Raw genomic sequence first — 20,957 nt, 5'->3', positions numbered from 1 at the left:
CCCTATTTTTTTCTATAGAAAAAAATTCGTCAGGACCTCTGGCCCCTATTTTTTTCTATAGAAAAAAATTCGTCAGGACCTCTGGCCCCTATTTTTTTCTATAGAAAAAAATTCGTCAGGACCTCTGGTCCCTATGTTTTTCTATACAAAAAAATTCGTCACAAGGTTTTTCTATAGAAAAAAATTCGTCAGGACCTCTGGTCCTCAGTTTTTTTTCTACAGAAAAAAATTCGTCAGGACCTCTGGTCCTCAGTTTTTTTCTATAGAAAAAAATTCGTCAGGACCTCTGCTCCCCAGTTTTTTTTCTATAGAAAAAAATTCGTCAGGACCTCTGCTCCCCAGTTTTTTTTCTATAGAAAAAAATTCGTCAGGACCTCTGCTCCCCAGTTTTTTTCTATAGAAAAAAATTCGTCAGGACCTCTGGTCCTCAGTTTTTTTCTATAGAAAAAAATTCGTCAGGACCTCTGGTCCTCAGTTTTTTTCTATAGAAAAAAATTTGTCAGGACCTCTGGTCCTCAGTTTTTTTCTATAGAAAAAAATTCGTCAGGACCTCTGGTCCTCAGTTTTTTTCTATAGAAAAAAATTCGTCAGGACCTCTGGTCCTCAGTTTTTTTCTATAGAAAAATATTCGTCAGGACCTCTGGTCCTCAGTTTTTTTCTATAGAAAAAAATTCGTCAGGACCTCTGGTCCCAAGGTTTTTCTATAGAAAAAAATTCGTCAGGACCTCTGGTCCCAAGGTTTTTCTATAGAAAAAAATTCGTCAGGACCTCTGGTCCCAAGGTTTTTCTATAGAAAAAAATTCGTCAGGACCTCTGGTCCCAAGGGTTTTCTATAGAAAAAAATTCGTCAGGCCCTCTGGTCCCAAGGTTTTTCTATAGAAAAAAATTCGTCAGGCCCTCTGGTCCCAAGGTTTTTCTATAGAAAAAAAATTCGTCAGGATCTCTGGTCCCAAGGTTTTTCTATAGAAAAAAATTCGTCAGGACCTCTGGTCCCAAGGTTTTTCTATAGAAAAAAATTCGTCAGGACCTCTGGTCCCAAGGTTTTTCTATAGAAAAAAATTCGTCAGGACCTCTGGTCCCAAGGTTTTTCTATAGAAAAAAATTCGTCAGGACCTCTGGTCCCAAGGTTTTTCTATAGAAAAAAATTCGTCAGGACATCTGGTCCCAAGGTTTTTCTATAGAAAAAAATTCGTCAGGACCTCTGTTCCCAAGGGTTTTCTATAGAAAAAAATTCGTCAGGACCTCGGGTCCCAAGGTTTTTCTATAGAAAAAATTCGTCAGGACCTCTGGTCCCAAGGTTTTTCTATAGAAAAAAATTCGTCAGGACCTCTGGTCCCAAGGTTTTTCTATAGAAAAAAAATTCGTCAGGATCTCTGGTCCCAAGGTTTTTCTATAGAAAAAAATTCGTCAGAATCTCTGGTCCCAAGGTTTTTCTATAGAAAAAAATTCGTCAGGACCTCTGGTCCCTAGTTTTTTTCTATAAAAAAAAAATCGTCAGGAGCTCTGGACCCTAGTTTTTTCTATAGAAAAAAAAATCGTCACGACCTCTGGTCCCCAGTTTTTTCTATAGAAAAAATTCATTCATATCACGAATTAAATTCAGACATGCAATTTTATTCCATTATGTTATACTTGATGACTGCCTGCATGTTAGACACCGATGCAACTGACTGATAGATAAATGGGTGTTGAAAAAAATGTCTGCACCACTTCTTTTTTCACTCCGTCTCGTTGATATGTCATTATTAGAATTATTTTATTGTACTGCACCCGACAACCTCGACATAGGTCCCAATAACACTATGCTACCCTTTGGCATAATAATAATTGTGCTGGTGGTGTGGTGATCGTTGTGTTGTGCGGCATGCCAGCACAGCGGAATCGCTTTTGAAAAGTTCTCAATGAGTTTTGGATTTTTTTTTTCATATTCGGATTTTTTCCATTGCATTGCAATCTAATCAAAATTCTGCAACGTTTGCTGAATATTCAGTTCAGTTGCGATAAGTAGACAAATGTACTACATATGTTCGGTACACCAATACCATCGAGTAATATATGTATGTGTGTGTGCGCGTGTGTGTTTGCAATAAGAAGAATTATGGCCACATAAAAATAAAGGATTTGTGGTAAAAGCAAACAGTTTTCCAATTTCTATAAGTGGAATTTGGAATTTTTGGCTCACTGGTTGGTCGTGTTGGGTGCCTTCATTTGATTTCAAAGCTTATGGGCGGCCATGGAACTGCTTGCATGTGTTTGTGTGTGAGTGTATGTCACATAAAATGCTTTGATTTATAATTGATTCATGTCATTATCATAAACTTTTATGACGAACTAGAAATTTTGTCATAGCGCATTAGTAAATATCTACTCAGTGAAAATTTGCAAATTGCTTTTATGAAACCTTGGTTCGAAATGAAAATGCATTTTCTTTATTTGTGGTAAACGAGTGAGCAAATAATTCGTTGGTCTAGTTTTTTAATGAATTAGATAGTTATGTGTAAATGTCATAGTTTTGGTGGAAATTAAATAAATCAAGGAATTTAAAACAAATTAAAGCAATAATTTTATAAAGAATATTTTTCAAATATCTAATACAAATGCTGATAGGTTTATGAATATATTTTAAAAATCCTTGGATTTGTTTAAAGGCATATTTTGTATATTCTAAATAATTTTTCATGGACCTGGTCTGATTTATTAGAATTGATGATTGATTTCTTTAAGAATTGGAAAGAACCAAAATAAGGATTGAATTCTTTTGTTGAAAAATACCAAATATTTTTAGAGGGCTTGGCGTTTTTAATTTTTTAAGGAAAAAGGACTTAAATAATGCATAACGAATATTCTGGATATGACACAAGGCGTGGATTTGTTAAATAATATTTCTGCAAGGATGATCATAGGTCTTTCATTGTGAATATTTTTTCGAAGATAAATAATGAGTTTTCAAGGACCAACACAAGGAGCGGACTTTTAACGAATAATTTCCAGAGGAGCAATACAAGACGAGGACTTTAAAAAAAATAATTTTCAAGGAGTTGGTGTTTTAAAAATTGGGTTATAAAGGACCAATAAAAGGCGTGGTTTTTATAGGACCAATAAAATGCATGGTTTTTAAATTTTAATTTTATTTTTTTTTTCAATTCTATAATATTGACTCGGATTTTTCAAAACAAACTCTACGAGATCCTGCAAATCAAGTTAGGTCCAAGCTTTGATAGTATATCTCATTTGTCCCCATTTTTCGGCTGTAATTTGACATTCCAGTACCATGGGCTTACATGGAAATTGTTCTATAATCCACGATTGATAGATATTCAGATATTGCTCACCCTCCAATATTACGGAATGTCACATTAAAGTCACCTCTGTGGAAAATTGCGGCCACGATCTTCGAAGTACCAAGAATAGAGCATGACATATATATATATATGGGGGCTTTGCTGATTCATGGTCCTATATAAAGTACCACCTACTTCGGTAAGAAAATGTGACTCAAATCAAAAATCAAAAAATGTCGAAAAATATCGACAATGTTCTGCATAGATGTTTTCAAAACCCTATGTCAAAAAATTGACCTATGTCGAAAACTTACTGAAAAAATATTTATCACCAAATTACAAGAAATATTTGCCAAATTACAGCCACTTCTTTTGGAAAAGTTAAAAAAATCGTCTCTAAATAATCCACGCTTATTGGCCTACAGGCCCTTAAAAAGTTTTCTCTTAATACTCCACACTTGTTGGATTACAGGTCCTTATGAAGTCTTTTCTTAACAATCCATGCTTATTGGCCTACAGGTCCTTAAAAATCTTAACTAAATAATCCACGCTTATTGGCTTACAGGTCCTTAAAAAATCTTCTCTAAATAATTCACGCTTGTTGGCCTACAGGTCCTAAGACATTTTTTTTTTAAATCAAATAATCCACGTTTATTGGCCCACAGGTCCTTAAAAAATCTTCTCTAAATAATCCACGCTTATTGGCCTACAGTTCCATAAAGAATCTTATTTTAATAATCCATCTTAAAAATCTTCTCTAAACAATCTACGCTTATTGACCTACAGGGCCAAAAAAAAATCTTCTCTGAATAATCCACGCTTATTGGTCTACTAGTCCTTAAAAAATCTACTCTAAATATTTCACACTAATTAGGCGACAGGTCCTTGAAAAAATCTCTGAATAATCGACGCCTATTAGGCTACAGGTCCTTGCAAAATATATATTTTTAAAAATCCACGCCTATTGGAGTACAGGTCATTGAAAACCCCTTCTCTGAATAATCCACGCTTATTGGAGTACATGTCCTGGGAAATTATTATTTTAGCCTACAGGTCCTTCAATGACTCTAAAAATACACGCTTTTTGACTACAGGTCCTTATATAATTCGTCTTTAAAAAATTCACTCTTATTGAAATACAGGTCCTTGGAAAATTATTCTATAAAAATTCACGCCTTTTGCCTACAGGTCCTTCCATAATTATACCCGTCACCACACTGTCGTATTATGCCTTTGTGCATTTGTTTGTAACAGGCAAAAGGAAACGAGATAGACCCATGGTTCCTTTGAGAATATGCATAGAATCACTTTCTGAGTCGATTTATGCATGTCCGTCCGTCTGTTGATATTAAATTGTAAACAAAGTACAGGTCGCATTTATCATCCGATATGGATGAAATTTGGCAAAGCTCATTTATTTGGCCCAAGGACGAACCTTATTGAAATTGAGAAAAATCGGTTCAGATTTAGATATAGCTCCCATATATAATTTCGTCCGATTTAATGTAAATGGTGTACCAAAGTCCCTTAATATCATGCGATTTGCACGAAATTTGGCACAGCGTAATGAATTAGGTATAGAATGATGTGTCTCAAGTTTCCTGAAAATCGGTTCAGATTTAGATATAGCTCCCATATATATTTTCGTCCGATTTAAGGTAAATGGTGTACCAAAGTCCCTTAATATCTTTTGATTTGCACGAAATTTGGTACAGCGTAATGAATTAGGTCTAGAATGATGTGTGCTAAGTTTCGTGAAAGTCGGTTCAGAGTTAGATATAGCTCCCATATATATTTTCGTCCGATTTAATGTAGATGGTGTACCAAAGACCCTTAATATCGTTCGATTTGCATGAAATTTGGTACAGCATAATGAATTAGGTCTAGAATGATGTGTGCTAAGTTTCGTGAAAATCGGTTCAGATTTAGATACAGCTCACGTATATAGTTTCGTCCGATTTTATGTAAATGGTGCACCAAAGTCCCTATACACCTTTCGATTTGCATGAAATTTTGCACAGGCTACTGAATTAAGCCCAGAATTACGTGTGCCGGTTCAGATTTAGATATAGCTCCTACATATAAATTATATTTTTAACAACGCGGCGTTCCGAATAGCGTGTATCAATTTTAAATCGTTTTCCATAAATTTTCCCCATGTTACGCAGTCGACTCTAAATCTGCTCGAATGAAATTAAAGTTAGGATAGGATGGAGAAAGAGGGAACATAGACATGCAATTGTGAGGACATATATTTACAATATACCCAAAGTTGTGAAGGGTACCATATAGTCGGCCCTGTCCGACTTTACTACTTCCTTTACTGGTTTGATCAGAGTCTTCCCTGTATAGGGCAACCTGTAAATGCTTTCATTGGCCATTATAGAAAATGATAGAATCTCAATCATGGAATGATAAAATACTATCCTGAAAGGTTCTGTCTATATACCGTTGGATACCCTCCGGAATTCTTATGTACACCTTGGAATATTTTGCCATCATTGAAGGTCTGAAAGGATCTACATTGGTTGCGAATAGACAAGTTAAAAAAAAAGTGATATTTATAGACATGATCTATGAGACATTCCTAAATTACTTCAATACTTTTTGAAATATACTGTAGATTATGAAGAATATTCCGCTTGTTGAATACTTTCTAAATATCATATAGAGAAAATGTAGGCGACTTCCAAATAGATTTAAGGTCCTTTCTAAACCATGACCCTTTTGTACGGTCTTAAATATTTAACATTATTTCCAGCAGTATTTTTTAAAGAATAACCCAACCTTCTGCTTTCGTTTGCGGGACAGTTTTAAACATTTTATTCAAAGTCTTGAAAAGATCTTTATTGGTGCGAATAGACAAGTTAAAAGCGATATTTATAGATATGACCCATGAGACATTTCCACATTACTTCTATCCTTTTTGAAATATTCTGTAGATTATGAAGAATATTCCGCTTGTTGAATATCTTCTGAATATCCTATCGAGACCTTCTAGAATTTTTTTCATATAGAGAAAATGTAGGCGACTTCCAAATAGATTTAAGGTCCTTTCTAAACCTTGGCCCCTTTGTACTGTCTTAAATATTTAATATTATTTCCAGCAGCCAACCTTCCAACCTTCTGCCTTCTTTTGCGGGACAGCTCTAAACATTTTATTCAACATCGGTGTTTTTTTCTATTCATTGTCGCTGTTTGGTGTTGCATGTCTGCAAGTTAGCCTTTATTGTAGTTATGTATGTATTCACATACATATGTATGTTGATCACCACTAGAATATGTATCGACAACAACAATCACACCAACTAACAATACAGCCAACCAAAAAATGTATGTACAAGCACAAGCATACCAGCTAACATGGAAACTTTTATTGAAAATTGTTAAATGCAACCGACGGGTGCAACCATGCATATTTGTGACATACATAACTATTTTACAGGCAAATATTTTTTGCCACAATGAATGGCAAGGCAAAATATTCTGAATCGATGTTATTCAGCATAGCCCGAATGTCAAATGGTTGCATTTTACATGGATTTTGGTGTTTAGGGTTAGGGTTTTGATTGGTGTTTGGGGAGAATTGGAAAGTCAATTTTTCTCCAATGGGGCGAGAGGGGATGAATTGAGGAATATCAATGATATAAGAAATATTTAAACTCTTTAGCCGTGTTTTGATGAAACTTTTCCGGGACCTTACGATCTTGCCTTAACTGACAATTTTTTTTTAAAGCGAGATTCGAGCAGATATTTTACTGTTCTAAGCCTGTTGTATCCCCTCCCAAAATGGCGAACATGTTCACACATTGTCGTATAGTACAACAAAATATGACTTCATGTTAGTGAGTGTGTGTTAGTATGTGTGACATGATTGTAAAAATGCCTGCCGTCGACATGTGTATTGATGGTATTTTTATGGCAATAACAGCAATTGCCAATACCAAAAAGGAAGCAGCACTCACTGGTATTGTGTGTAGGATGTTAGAAATTCCAAGCAAGAAATTGTTTTGTAGCCAATATCCCTACCCCTCCCCGGCGTTTTGTTTCGATTTCGATTCAAAATTGAAATCGCGTTTCCAACAGTATTGCAATGAATACCAACGAACCGTACACCCCATCTTCCCCCACACCCTTGTACACCACATCCAATACACAAAGCAACCTCAACTTTGTTGTTGTCAAGTATTATACAATCCCATATGGTTGGATCTGTGGTGCATTTCCACCATAGCTTCGTTCGTTTGTTTGTTGCACATATCGACCCATGAAAATTCTTTTAAACAACAGCAACAAAAACTAAAAATCCCAAACTTTTAATGTAATTGTACAACTGCCTTGAATAAAAATCTATGCCATACGACGACGACGTCATACCGTCATGCCATACCATTAAGTAGTGTAGGCGGGACGCCGACGATGATGATGACATTGCTTTTGAAGTGGAACACAAAGTAGTAAACTAACAAGTGTAAGTTTCCTCAATGAGCACGGAGAAGAAGAAGAAGCGGCAGCAGCAACAACAGAAACATTCACCCAAAATCCAAGACTTGAAATTCATGTTAAGTTTCTGAATGCACCATATAAACTTTTCTTCTTGATTATATTTGACAGGAATTTTGGTATTTTACTGTTAAATTTAATTTACTAAATTGAAAAATGCCAAAATGTTGTTACTTTGGCAACAACGAAATCGTTTCACAAATTTTGTTAGGACGAAGGAAGGGCGGCAAAATTGTTATTGTTTAGAAACAATTATTTTTATTAGTTCGACCAAAAAAGATGTGTTAAAGAAATATTGAACAACATATTAAATAATTGAAACCTTTTTTTCAAGAACAAGGACGCATGACTTTGTTAAAATGATTTGTAAAAGTATGCCAAATTCGTGGAAATCGAAGGATATATATGGGCACTTTGGTGCACTATTTACCTAAAATCGGATGAAAATATATAATATATGGGAGCTATATCTAAATCTGAACCGATTTTTACGAAATTTAACACACATCTTTCTAACCTTAAGTCAGTACGCTATGACAAATTTCGGGCAAATAGAAGGATATATAGGCACTTTTGTACACTATTTACCTAAAATCGGACAAAAATATATATGGGAGCTATATTTAAATCTGAACCGATTTCAACGAAATATAACACACATCGTTCTAGTCTTAATTCAGAATGCTATGCCAAATTTCGTGGAAATCGAAGGATATATATGGACACTTTGGTGCACTATTTACATAATCTGAACCGATTTTCACGAAATTTAAAGCACATCCTTTTAGACATAATTCAGAACGCAATGCCAAATTTCGTGCAAATCGATGGATATATAGGGCACACTGTACATAAAATCGGACGAAAATATATATGGGAGCTATATCTAAATCTGAACCGATTTTCACGAAATTTAAAACACATCCTTTTAGACATAATTCAGAACGTGGTGCACCATGTACATAAAATCGGATAAAAATATATATGGGAGCTATATTTAAATATGAACCGATTTTAGCGAAATATAACACACATCTTTCTAGTCTTAATTCAGAATGCTATGTCAAATTTCTTGGAAATCGAAGGATATATAGGCACTTTGGTGCACTATTTACCTAAAATTGTATATGGGAGCTATATCTAAATCTGAACCGATTTAACACACATCTTTCTAGACTTAATTCAGTACGCTGTGCAAAATTTCGTGCAAATCGAAGCATATATAGACACTTTGGTGCACAATTTACCTAAAATCGGACGAATATATATATGGGAGCTATATCTAAATCTGAACCGATTTTTCCCAATTTCAATAGGGTTCGCCCTTGGGTCAAATAAGTGAACTGTGCCAAATTTCATCCAAATCGGATCACAAATGCGACTTGTACTTTGTTAACAAAAACACATGGACGGACGGAAGGGCGAACAGACGGACATGGATAAATCGACTTGAAAAGTGATTCTATGCATATTCTCATGAGGAACTATGTGTATATCTCGTTTCCTTTTGCATGTTACAAACATATGTACAAAGACATAAAGACGCGTCGATCTTCTGAACAGATCTTCCAATTTGAACGACCATGTTCCGAAATGTTGTTTTCCACTAGATCTTTCCATCGAAAACGGGGTCTTCTCCTTCTGCCTTAACCATCATTTGGCTCGCCTTTGTATGTCTTTTGAGCTGGGGCATCTTCATTCATTTACACAAATTGTCCTAACCAGCTCGATACGTCTCACTACGTCGATGTCCGCGGATATATAGGCCAGCTCATGGTTCATTCGACGCCGATTTTCACTGCCGACGAAGATCGACCCGTAGATCTTTCGGAGTATTTTTATTTTAAACACCCCAAGAGCTGCCTCATCTGCTCGCGCAAGTACCCATGCTTCAGAACAGGTAGCATCAGCGTCTTGTAAAGTGTGAGTTTGGTCTGGCGGGAGGTGGCCTTGTGGTGGCTTACGTAGACCATAGTATCATCTGTTGGCCAACACTATTCTTCTCCGAATTTCAAAACTGAAGTCATTAGTTGTATTTATGGCGGTACCAAGGTACATAAAATCTTTGACTACCTTGAAGCTGTAGTTCTCAAGTTCCATAGTTGGTTCGAGTCTACTGGAAGTCTTGCGCGTTGATACCATCAATACGACAGACTATGTACATGTCCGCGTTTAAATTGTAAAGTTCGTGGTTCATTCGACGCCGATGTTCACCTTCGACGCAGATCGGCCTGTAGATTTTTCGCAGAATTTTTCTTTCAAACACCCCAAGGCCTGCTTGCGCATGTACCCATGTTTCAGATCCATACAACAGAACGGGTAGTATCAGCGTCTTGTAAAGTGTGAATTTAGTCTGGCCAGAGATGGCCTTGGTCCTAAACTGCTTACATAGACCATTGTAGCATCTGTTGGCCATCACAATATTTCTCCCAATTTCAAAGCTAATGTTATTAGTTTTATTTAGTTTAGTTTATGGCGGTATATAAAATCGAAGGTGTAGTTCCCAAGTTCCACAGTTGGTTCGTGCCTACTGGACGTCTTGCGCGTTGATACTATCAGCTTGGTCTTCTCGCCATTTAGTGTCAAATCCTCTTCGGCAGAATCCTTTTCAATTCGTTCAAAGGTGACTGTTGCCGCTCGCAATGTTCGATGTCATTGTAGCGGAGAAACATGTGTTGTTTGGTGTACAGAGTGTCATTTCTTGTAAACTTTGCCTCTCGTATGACCCTTTCCAGCAGGATATTAAAACAGGTCACTCGACAAACTGTCACCTTGTCTGAACCCTCGTTCGATATTAAAGTTCTCCGATAGGTCCATTCCGACTTTAACTGCTTACCTTGTGTCAGTTAAAGTTATCCTGCATAACCTATTAATTTCGCATAACCGTATTAATTTCGCTGAACACAGACATGGCATTAAACATCTCTGAGCGGATTTGGCTGTTGAATGCGGCTTTGTAGTCGACGAATAGGTCGATGTACTTTTGTGGGTCTTTTTCAGGATTTGGTGCAGTGTGAAAATCTGGTCTATAGTGGTCTGGAGACGCATTGATAAGATTCAATCATATCACTGACCATTGGCTTCAGTCGTTCACATAGTACGCTAAATAGCACTTTATATGCGATGGTAAGGAGACGAATTCCTCTATAGTTGGCACATATCGTATTGTCTCATTTTTTGTGCACGGGGCATGGGATACCGAGGTTCCATTTATTAGGCATGCATTCCTCTAGACTAATTTTACTAATCAGTTGATGTATGCTTCTGATCATCGGCATCTGCTGCTTTATTATTCTTCAGCCGACTAATTGCTATTCTATACCATCATTTCTGGGGTATCTTCTTCACCGTTACTATTTGATACGAAGCTTTGCAAAATGCTACTTCCAGATCATAAACACGTTGTCAATATTAGCCACCAGGCTTTCTTCCTTATAGTGCGGCACCAAAACCGTTGGTTTGGTGTTTTACTCGTTGGTAAAACTCCCTGGACTTCATTCTGATTCCTGTACATCTCGATTTGCTTACGTTTTTTTTCTTTTTTCTTCAAAAAATATAAAGTTTGGAACTAATCGGAAACTCTATCAATTCATATAAGATAAAAAAAACAGTAAAAAACCAGTAAGGAAAGTAGTAAAGTCGGAGTGGGCCGACTATATGATACCCTTCACCATTTTCGGTATGTTGTACATATGTATCCTCACAATTGCATGTCACTGCTACTCGAAGGAACGTGCTCATGTTCCTTCGGCAACCTATGATAAATTTAATTTCATTCGGGCAGATTTAGAGTAGTCTGCGTACCATATGACAAATTTATGGAAAACGATTTACAGCAAAATTGATACACACTATTCAGTACGCCGCACTGTTAAAAATTTAATTTCAATCAGACACCCGTTCGACATATATATGAAAGCTATAGCTGCATCTGCACCAATTTAAACGATACGCAATAACATTCAAGTCTCCATTTGAAATATTGTGAAAAATTTCGTGTTAATCGAACAAACATTAGAAGTTTGGTGCAACATTTATGTAAAATCGGACGAATACATATTTATATGTATGTTGGACCCATATCTGAAATCTGTACCGATTTTCCCGAAACATCATTCTAGAATAAATTCTAGAATGATTCTAGACTCAATTCATGACAATCTATGCCACATTTCGTGCAATTCGAATGATATTGGTGCACCATTTGCTGAAAATCGGACGAAACTATATATGGGCGCTATAGCTAAATCTGAACCGATTTTCACGAAACTTTGCACACATCATTCTAGACTCCATTCAGTACGCTATGCCAAATTTCGTGCACATCGAATGATATATAGGGACATTGCTGCACCATTTACATAAAATCGGACGATAATATATATGGGAGCTATATCTAAATCTGGGCCGATTTTCACGATACTTTGCACACATAATTCTAGACTTAATTCAGTTAAGGGTTCGTCCTTGGGCCAAATAGATGAGCTGTGCCAAATTTCATCCAATTCGGATAATAACTGCGATCTGTACTTTGTTTACAATTTAACATCGACGGACATGCGTAAATCGACTCAGAAAGTGATTCTATGCATATTCTTAAAAGGAACCATGGGTCTATCTCGTTTTCTTTTGCCTGTTACAAACATATGCACAAAGACATGATACCCTGTACCACAGTGTGGTGAAGGGTATATAAGGTATCAGTCTGTGTTGCCGCCAAATATATACCCTTAGCCTATGGTATGCGGAGGTCTTCGAAGTTATACACAGGTTTTATTAATCGTTTTAAAAAAGGTGTATGTTTTTTATCAAAGAGGTTTCGGATTTTATATTGATCAAAAAGATTATATAAAATTGACCCTTTTGGGGAAGGTACCAGAGGAAAGGACAGGCGAGACCCAACTTCGAACTTGACCTAGGCTTGGTACAGATAATAGGTTGTGCGAAGTTTGAATAAAATTGGACATTCCATTCGCCAGATATTGGATTTAGGCTTTCATAAAAATACAAGATTCAAAAGTCGTACAAAGTTTGGCTAAAATCGGATCATGCGAACGATATTATAAAATTAATTTTTTGCATAGTTTTGGCCATTTTGGCAGAGGTACCAAGGAGTGGTATTACGATGTGCAAAGTTTGGATGAAATCGGTTACTCCCTTCGAGAGTTATCGTACGAACCAGCCGTTCAGACAGACAGACGGATATTTGTAAAAAGACTACAATTTGTCTGAAATAGATTTGGTGCAAAGAAATATGGGGCCTAAAACCAATATTTCGATGAGGCACATTTTTGACGGACAAATAGGTACATACTCCCACTGGCCATTAGGCTGAGGATATACAAAACACGTTAAAAACAGGATATTTTTTTAATAATTCAATTATTGTTAAAACCAAATTTACAAGATTTCGACATAGGTTTTAATAAAAAAAAAACAAAAAAAACAATCCCTTATTCTTAATTAAAAGGTATATTTGAAAACATATTGCCTTAATATTTGGTCCCTCCATATTGTAACGTTCCTCATATTATCGAAAATTTAAATTTCATTATGTTTTATAAAATGTTTAAAACAGATTTATTTAATTAAAAGAAATCTACCTCATATTTTTTATAATGAATGACGCAAAACATTCGAATCGCCCCTTTGTTTTCCCTCAATGCTGTACAAGTTAACGTGCGAGTAGTGTAAGGGTATGTTGTGCAACCAACCGTTTCTAGAGGCAAACAACGGATTTACAAAAAACCAAAATGGATTTTTCCAAGATGAAAAAAACCAAGGGTACTACTCCAACATCGTAAATGAAATCCAAATGCCATACTCTATGGCTGCAGCACTGAAAAAAAACAATGCCAACAATTCTGTGTATTCCGCTGCCTGTCAGAGCAACTCGCGCATTTATTATTAAATTTAATTCAGTAATGCAGGATAATTTTGCACAAATTTACGTTAAAAATTTAAAGAAAAATATATTTTATGTTAAGCAGCAGCAGCAGTAGAAGAAGAAGTATAAAATATTCATGAAGATTTTTTTTTCTCTCGCTTCGACGTTCTTTACACACAAACACTTTGCTGGGGCACACACACACAGAAGGAGAGGCTTCTCGCTTTGCGTTCACGTTAACTGCCCATTTTGTGTAAATTCTGGGAGGGAACAATGGGCATAGTGTTTGCCAGTTGTATAACCATCTACAGAGGACATATGTTGCAGTAGCCGGGGCGGGAGGTGTGAATGTTACATCACGTGTACATAACAGCTTCACGCCAAGACTGCGTTCTTTGATGGGTTTCTTTAGCCGGGTTTTTTTGCCTCATCATTTCTGCATTAAAAAAATATTCTTCAATCATGTTTTAATTTTCCCAACCAAGAAGAGGATAGGGAGGAGGACACAGGGTGTAAAAGAAAGTAATGGGTGGGAAAAGATGAAATAGAAGCTCATAAGTTCCGCAGTGCAAAATTTAATTCTTTGCCCTATCCCCAACATTTATTGATAAGGGGTATCTTGCTCCCTTCCAGGATTTTTCTTCGCATATTAAAGTTTCCTTTCTTTTGAAAATGTTAAAGAAAATGAACCTGCACTGTTTCAAAATCTGCACTGTTTCAAAATCTTCCCCAAACTTTGTATCCCCACCTCATAATAAATGTGATTAAAGTAAAATTTTACAGCTGAACAAAAAAAAAATGAATCAACAATTGCTCCGTAAATGTACGAGTAATATGCATAAGTATTTTAGACTTCATAACTGCTATACAACAGCTCCACAAGCTAGCCTTCAAGATCCTTACCCTCAACACCCCCGCACAATCCCCCTGCCACCAACAACCAATAAAAAATGCAAAACACTTTTTGCCAATGTGAAATTTTTCGCAAACAGAGGAAACGGAAGAGCGCAATGGAACAAAAAGGAGCTGCAAATGACCTTAATGTGTTTGTAGTGGTAGTAGCAGCAGTAGTTGGCCATGAAGCGCACCAGATTCTTTCTCATTTCATATTTTTTCATCCACACACACACACATTTTAACTGGAATTGACTTGACCAAAAGATCCATCCAAAAACCCCTCCAACGTTGGCAGCTTGAATTAAACCTCAAGCTGTAGATTTTTTTCAGCAGAACCCGATTCCTTTTTTTGTGTGTTAATCTTAAAATAAGCTAAATACGAATTTTATTATTACATTAATTTTACATTACATGCAGTTTTTTTTCGGGTTTTTGTTTCTCGTTGGGAACTGTTGTTGCCTGGCTGCCATTTTTGCCAGTAATTTTTTATACGAATTTCTTTGTTGTTTATTTTTCTTCTCACTTTGGCTCATCATCATCGTCGTCGTCATAGTCTGCAGGAACAGCAACAGCCAGTCGGTAAATTTGTAGTTGGTCATAATACTAACTCTAGGGCATTAGTTAAGCTTAACAGCTCACAAGGGAATGGCAAATATTATTTCTGTTCGGAAAAATTCCAACAGAAATTAGTTGGGGTATAATGAAATAAATGTTCATGGAAGATTTTTTTAAAAGACCATTCCTACCGCTTGATAAATATTTTTGTATAGGTTGGATTTTTAAGCAATAACACTCATATCAAATTTTTTCAAAGACCCCAAGTGGTGCATATTCAAAAGCTGCACAAAGGGCAGTACCAAGGCATGGAACATTAAATAATAATTTAGAAATAATATGGAATACTGTTCAAAATTATTTTTTAAAGAGCCGGAACAATGCATGGAATTCTTAAAGAATTTACACAAATAACGTAAAAAGGTGTGGTATTTTTAACAATATTTTAAGGGCACAAACATGGAGTGTTATTTTTAAAGAATAATTAATTAAAAAAATAAAATGGGGGGTCCATTTTTGATTTCAAATTTCGGCGATTTTCAAATGGCTGGAAGATGAGCTAATACACGTTGAAGACCTGGCCTTTGCATATATGTATTTGAAAACATATAGGTTAAGAAAACGAGCACCTAGGGGTCCCCATTAAAGAATTTTTGGTATAGAGCAATTTCAATAGTAATCGTCGTTGGTCTAAATTAATGAGACGTGCTAAATTGTATCTTACGATCATGCAAAAGTAAACTCAGAAATGTATTCTATGAATATTCTCAAAAGCAACTTGATTCCTTCAGCATTTTACAAGCACAAAGACTGACACTAAATCGTTGAGTTTATATACCCTCCTGCTGAAAATGGTATATATCGGAGAATATGGGATATCGGTATTATGAAGTTCATGGGCACGTTTTTCAACAAAATCACCTGTAAGATTGTATTTTGGATTGCCACTGGAAAATCTTCATACTAAAATGTAACAATATTGGTCAACCATTTCAGGTGGCCCCCATATAACGTTAACCCCAATAATCGGGATTTTTAAGCCTTTGGGAAGGTTTCTTACTAAAATGGAAAATGTTCGTACTAAAAATTAAAAAATTGGGTCACTTTTAGCAGGTTGCACGTTGAAAGAGGCGTGCGACGGGAATTCAACATAATCAGCAGTAATTTTAGGTACTCAATGCGTAGAAAATCTAACTACCACAAAAAAAAACAAATTTGGTCGAATTTCCAGGTAGCTCTCATATAACGGTACCCTTCTATATTAGCACGTTTTTATGCTTATTGGGTCTGATTCTATTTTTCGAATTTTGAATGCACTCCAAGTAGTGGAGGGTATGAAAAAGATTTCGATACATCGACAATAGAAGGTTTTGAAAGAACGTCTATCATCAACAGAAGATTTTGAAAGGGCTTCTGTAGTCAATAGATTTCTGGTGAATAAAAAACCTTTTGCAGGAAAATGTTCAATATTAGTGCTTGTCCCTTAATAGGGCTTATATCGTCGTGAAGGGTTTCTATCGTCAATTGAGGGTCTTAAAGAGTCATCTAAATGACTGTTGCTGTTCCTTTCCTTCTTCGGTATTTTGAAGATTTCTACCGCATATTTCCTAGGGAATATTGGCATGCAATTGTAAGGATACATATGTACAATATATCCAAAGTGGTGAAGGGTATCATATAGTCGGCCCAGTCCGACTTTACAAATTTCCTTACTGGTTTTCATAAACTTAAGTAATCCCCGAGTTATAAAGGGTTGAACATCAGCTTCAACTATGTTAAAAAATTGGCAATATTGCCCATACATTTATTCGACCGGTTTTACTTAAAAGTGTGCACTAAATACGCAAACTTTGTTCGATTTACATGACATCTTGCACAGAGAAATCTAATTTAACCTGAAAAATTACAGTTTCTGGTTAAACTGCAGGACAACTGCAGTTTTACATTTGCATTTGTATCGAATTTGTGGACGTCTATTTTTATACCCTACACAACTATGTTGTCAGGGTATTATAGCTTTGTACAGCCCCAAAAGTTTGTAATGCATGTAGGATGGGTTCTGGCCAATGAAGACCCCTATTGTTTTTGGTAAAGATCGGTTAATATTTAGGGAATGAAATGGACCAAAAACTTTATTTTTGTCGGTTTTTCGGTGGTTGACCTTTAAATTGATAATATGAGCGTATGTATTCGGATGTGGGAGTTACACATAAATATTTACGGATGCTTACGTACTGAGGTATTATTTAGTAACCCATTACCACACTAGAGGGCGGAATTATAGTGCTGACCGCTTTGAAATTTTCCATGAGATTCACGTTATGGCTAAGGACAACGCCTATAATTTTCGGTGATGATCACATAATCATTTTGGAATGGAATTGACCGAAAACATAATCTTTTGTTTTTTTTCGAGTCGATCTATAGGCCACAATTGAAAGCCGAACATCAAAACACAACCCACGGTGAAGGAAATATGGACAAGTAATTAGAAGGAATGAATATTAGTAATATTCGGAAAATATATCAGTGTAAGGAAAAGGTGATGTTGATCTCTAATCGGCAAGGCGGTGCAAATATCAGAAATATTGCCCAGGCTCGAAATAAACATCAGCAGAATGTTAGAGTTCCGTGATAGCTGTGTAGGGTATCCTATGGTCGGACCCGTCTGACTATACTGCTCCGCTCACTGGTTTATAATGCATTCAGGGGAATATTTTTAAAGGTTAAGAGTGGAATGCTTCTTTATTTTCTTCCGAATTTTAATATACTCTCCACTATTTCTTAAAATAGTCGGGATATTGACATAGTCACTGTGTTATTGTATTGCGTGTTTATACGTTGTTTATGCTCTGATCCGATATGCAAAAAAAGTATTAAACCTTATATATACCGAAATAAATAACACCGGGCAACTGTATAAAGTCTATGTCAAAGTATATACCTAAATTTATGTATATCAGCCTCCAAATTCCCAAAATGTATTGCCATTTTGGTTGGATAAGGCGCCCAAAACCTTCTTAATACCAAAATTTGGTCGAAATCGTTATATGCGGCCGATGTACCCCTGACCGACATCCACTTATAATATTAGGGGAGAGGGGGGCACCTTTGAACACTTTTTTTCAAGCCTCATAAAAATTGTTATTTTATAATTTTTGATTTCTTATAAATTTTACTAATAGGTACGTATGTAACCTTTGCAATGAATATACATATGACATACTTTAAGCTTGACATAAATATTTTATTGCTATTTTAAGGGAGGAAGTCAAAGTGTTCAAAACTGCCCCCAGGGGGGCACCTTTGAACAAGGCTTGACATTTTTGAACGGCTTGGTTTTTTACAGTCTTTATGTTACAATACAAATGTATTTTATTCGAACATATCAGAAATGCATTTATTTATTAAAAAAAAAATATATACAAAAATTTTCGAAAATTAAAAAAAATTCAAAACAATTTGTTGACAACTGAAAAAGCTAGCCAAATTGGATTACGCAGATAAAGAACAAAAGGTGCCCCCTCTCCACTACATACATTTGTAGTGAATCCGACAGTCCTCCCTATACTACTTTCTAGTATTCGTATTTATTTTCTTAATTCATGCTAAAATTTGCATTATTTTCATTCCCCCTTCCCCATTTTCTTTTATTTCTTTTATTTCTTTTATTGTGCATTATTACACATTTTATTATAATGAATTTTAACCTTACGAACAACAACAACAACGACAACAAAAACTACAGAAGCATTGTATATATGAAATATAAGTCAAGCGTTAATATTTATGCTCACATACAAGGGCCTTCTATTATATGGTTTTTGTTGTAGTTTTTACCATATTTGGTTGAGGGCAGAATGTATGGTGTGTGTGTTGGTTTGCTTACGTTATAATGAGAACAATAAAATAAAACTTGTACCGAACAAAAAACAAGAAAACATTATTTTAATGCCATTGTGAAGGTCTTCATTATAATGAGAGAGAATATGATGATGATTTTTTTATGAATAATAATAATATTTATATATACAACTACCCAACAACTTGACATTGCTGCTCATATTGCGATTAAACCAAGAACTCATCTAAGGTGTACAGTGCACAGTGGTATTTATATGACAAGGTTTTGTTGGTAACATTTAAATGTATAAATGCGCATTTAAAGTCTTCATCATTCGAAATTTAAATACTAATTTTATGTCTTAAAATTTTAAGTTCAAACCAAAAATAATATACAAAAGAATGTATTTATAAACCCCTGTACTTTATTTTTGTCAGACAACTGCATCATCAAGTACAAAGTCAAGTTTAAAATCTTCAAGCATGACTTGAATTTCCAAAAACAAAAAACCCTCATTGAAATATTGGTTTATGTCTGTTGATCTTGACAAAGCTTACGTTTACATTTATATTTAGATGATAATATTGTATATTTAAAACATTAAATAAAAATTATTGTATTTACAACATTAATTAATTGTTTATTTGTTTTTCTTATCTCTCTCACTCGTTTCAGAACGTAAACTGTTCATTGGTATGCTAAATAAGAAACTGAACGAAAACGACGTTCGAAAACTATTTGAAGTACACGGAGCCATTGAAGAGTGCACGGTGTTGCGTGATCAAAACGGTCAAAGTAAAGGGTGTGCCTTTGTGACATACGCTACGAAACATTCGGCGATATCTGCGATAAAAGTAGTAATTTTCACATTTTTTTTTTCTAAATTGATTAATCTAACAATACTAACACGGCATGAAATTTAGGTCAATCAATTTGTGAAGTGTTGAAATTATTTAAAATTTATAATTAAAACAAATTTATTGGCCTATGACAACAGTACTTTTGATCCGACAACCTAACAGTTGCTAACATTTGATTTTACACCAGTTGGTTGTATTTATTAGTTTTTAAATAATGTACAAAAGCAAGTATGCCCCAGTCTCATAACACACCTGGAATATTGCATACAACATCAAATTGTTCTTTCTGATATCGAACTACTATTTTCTGGAAAGAATATACCAACGCCAATATTTTGGTAATTCCAATCCTCGAAATATACACTTGAGACATGTCTGTCTGTAGAAATCCCGATAGAGATCACAATTTTTAAATTTTGATATATGGGAGACATAACACTGATATTTTCTACAATGAAGTAAATAGTTGTTGTGTGTTTTCTACAATTGCAGAACTTAAGGCTCACGAAGTTTTCGTAGATGAAGTAGATGTTCGATGTTGCTTTAGAGTGATGATATGATGGATGAGGAATTTTGATATACGTCATATTAAGCTACAAATTCTTTTAAGACAATCGAAAGAAAACGGTATTTAATAAAGCAAAAATCAAGGAAGGGATGTTCCCGCAAAAGGTAGAAGACATGAAGAGCTGGAATTTCATCAAACTATTACAGATGAGCAGGAGAGGCTGGGAGTCTAGAGACCCGAGCATAATTACCTTTATAGATAACTGTAAGGCGAAAGAATATATGTAGAGGAGCTAAAGTTTCAGGGACTTTATACGAATTGGAGGATGGAAGTCTATGTTGATGAATTGAAATGCTAGAAAATCGTTAAAGACGACAATCTAAGGGACCGGGCTTTAGCCAAGGAGTCTACATAGTCGGAACCAAGGAGTCTACATAGTCGAGGTTAATGGCACAATCTGGAGGATATAAATTGTGTAGAAGGAGGGCTAGGGATATGGTAAAGAACTGTAGGGCCAACGTTTATAGCAAGGTTTAAGGTTTAAGGTTTAATTTATTGAGCCTTTTTTAAAAACGTTATAATTCAGAAGAGTTTTAATAAAAGAAAGCCAAACTTAAGATTA

At 35.4% G+C, this 20,957-nt stretch overlaps 1 protein-coding gene across 1 annotated transcript in view; it reads left to right on the top strand.

Moving 5' to 3' along the window:
* Window positions 1-19,890, top strand: part of LOC133337329 (CUGBP Elav-like family member 2) — a 101,019-nt gene extending 81,129 nt beyond the window's left edge. The window contains exon 5 of the mRNA XM_061545563.1: window positions 19,643-19,890. Within this exon, the coding sequence (XP_061401547.1) occupies window positions 19,643-19,890 (248 nt within the window). The remainder of the gene's footprint in view (window positions 1-19,642) is intronic.
* Window positions 19,891-20,957: the final 1,067 nt, after the last annotated feature.

Source organism: Musca vetustissima, unplaced genomic scaffold (assembly GCF_032173495.1).
Source record: "Musca vetustissima isolate MV318-11 ecotype Yass unplaced genomic scaffold, APGP_CSIRO_Mvet_v1 utg3485, whole genome shotgun sequence".
In the NCBI taxonomy this organism is placed as follows: Eukaryota; Metazoa; Arthropoda; class Insecta; order Diptera; family Muscidae; genus Musca; species Musca vetustissima.
The sequence above is the reverse complement of the archived record's forward strand: the minus strand, read 5'-3'. Positions and strand labels throughout refer to the sequence as shown.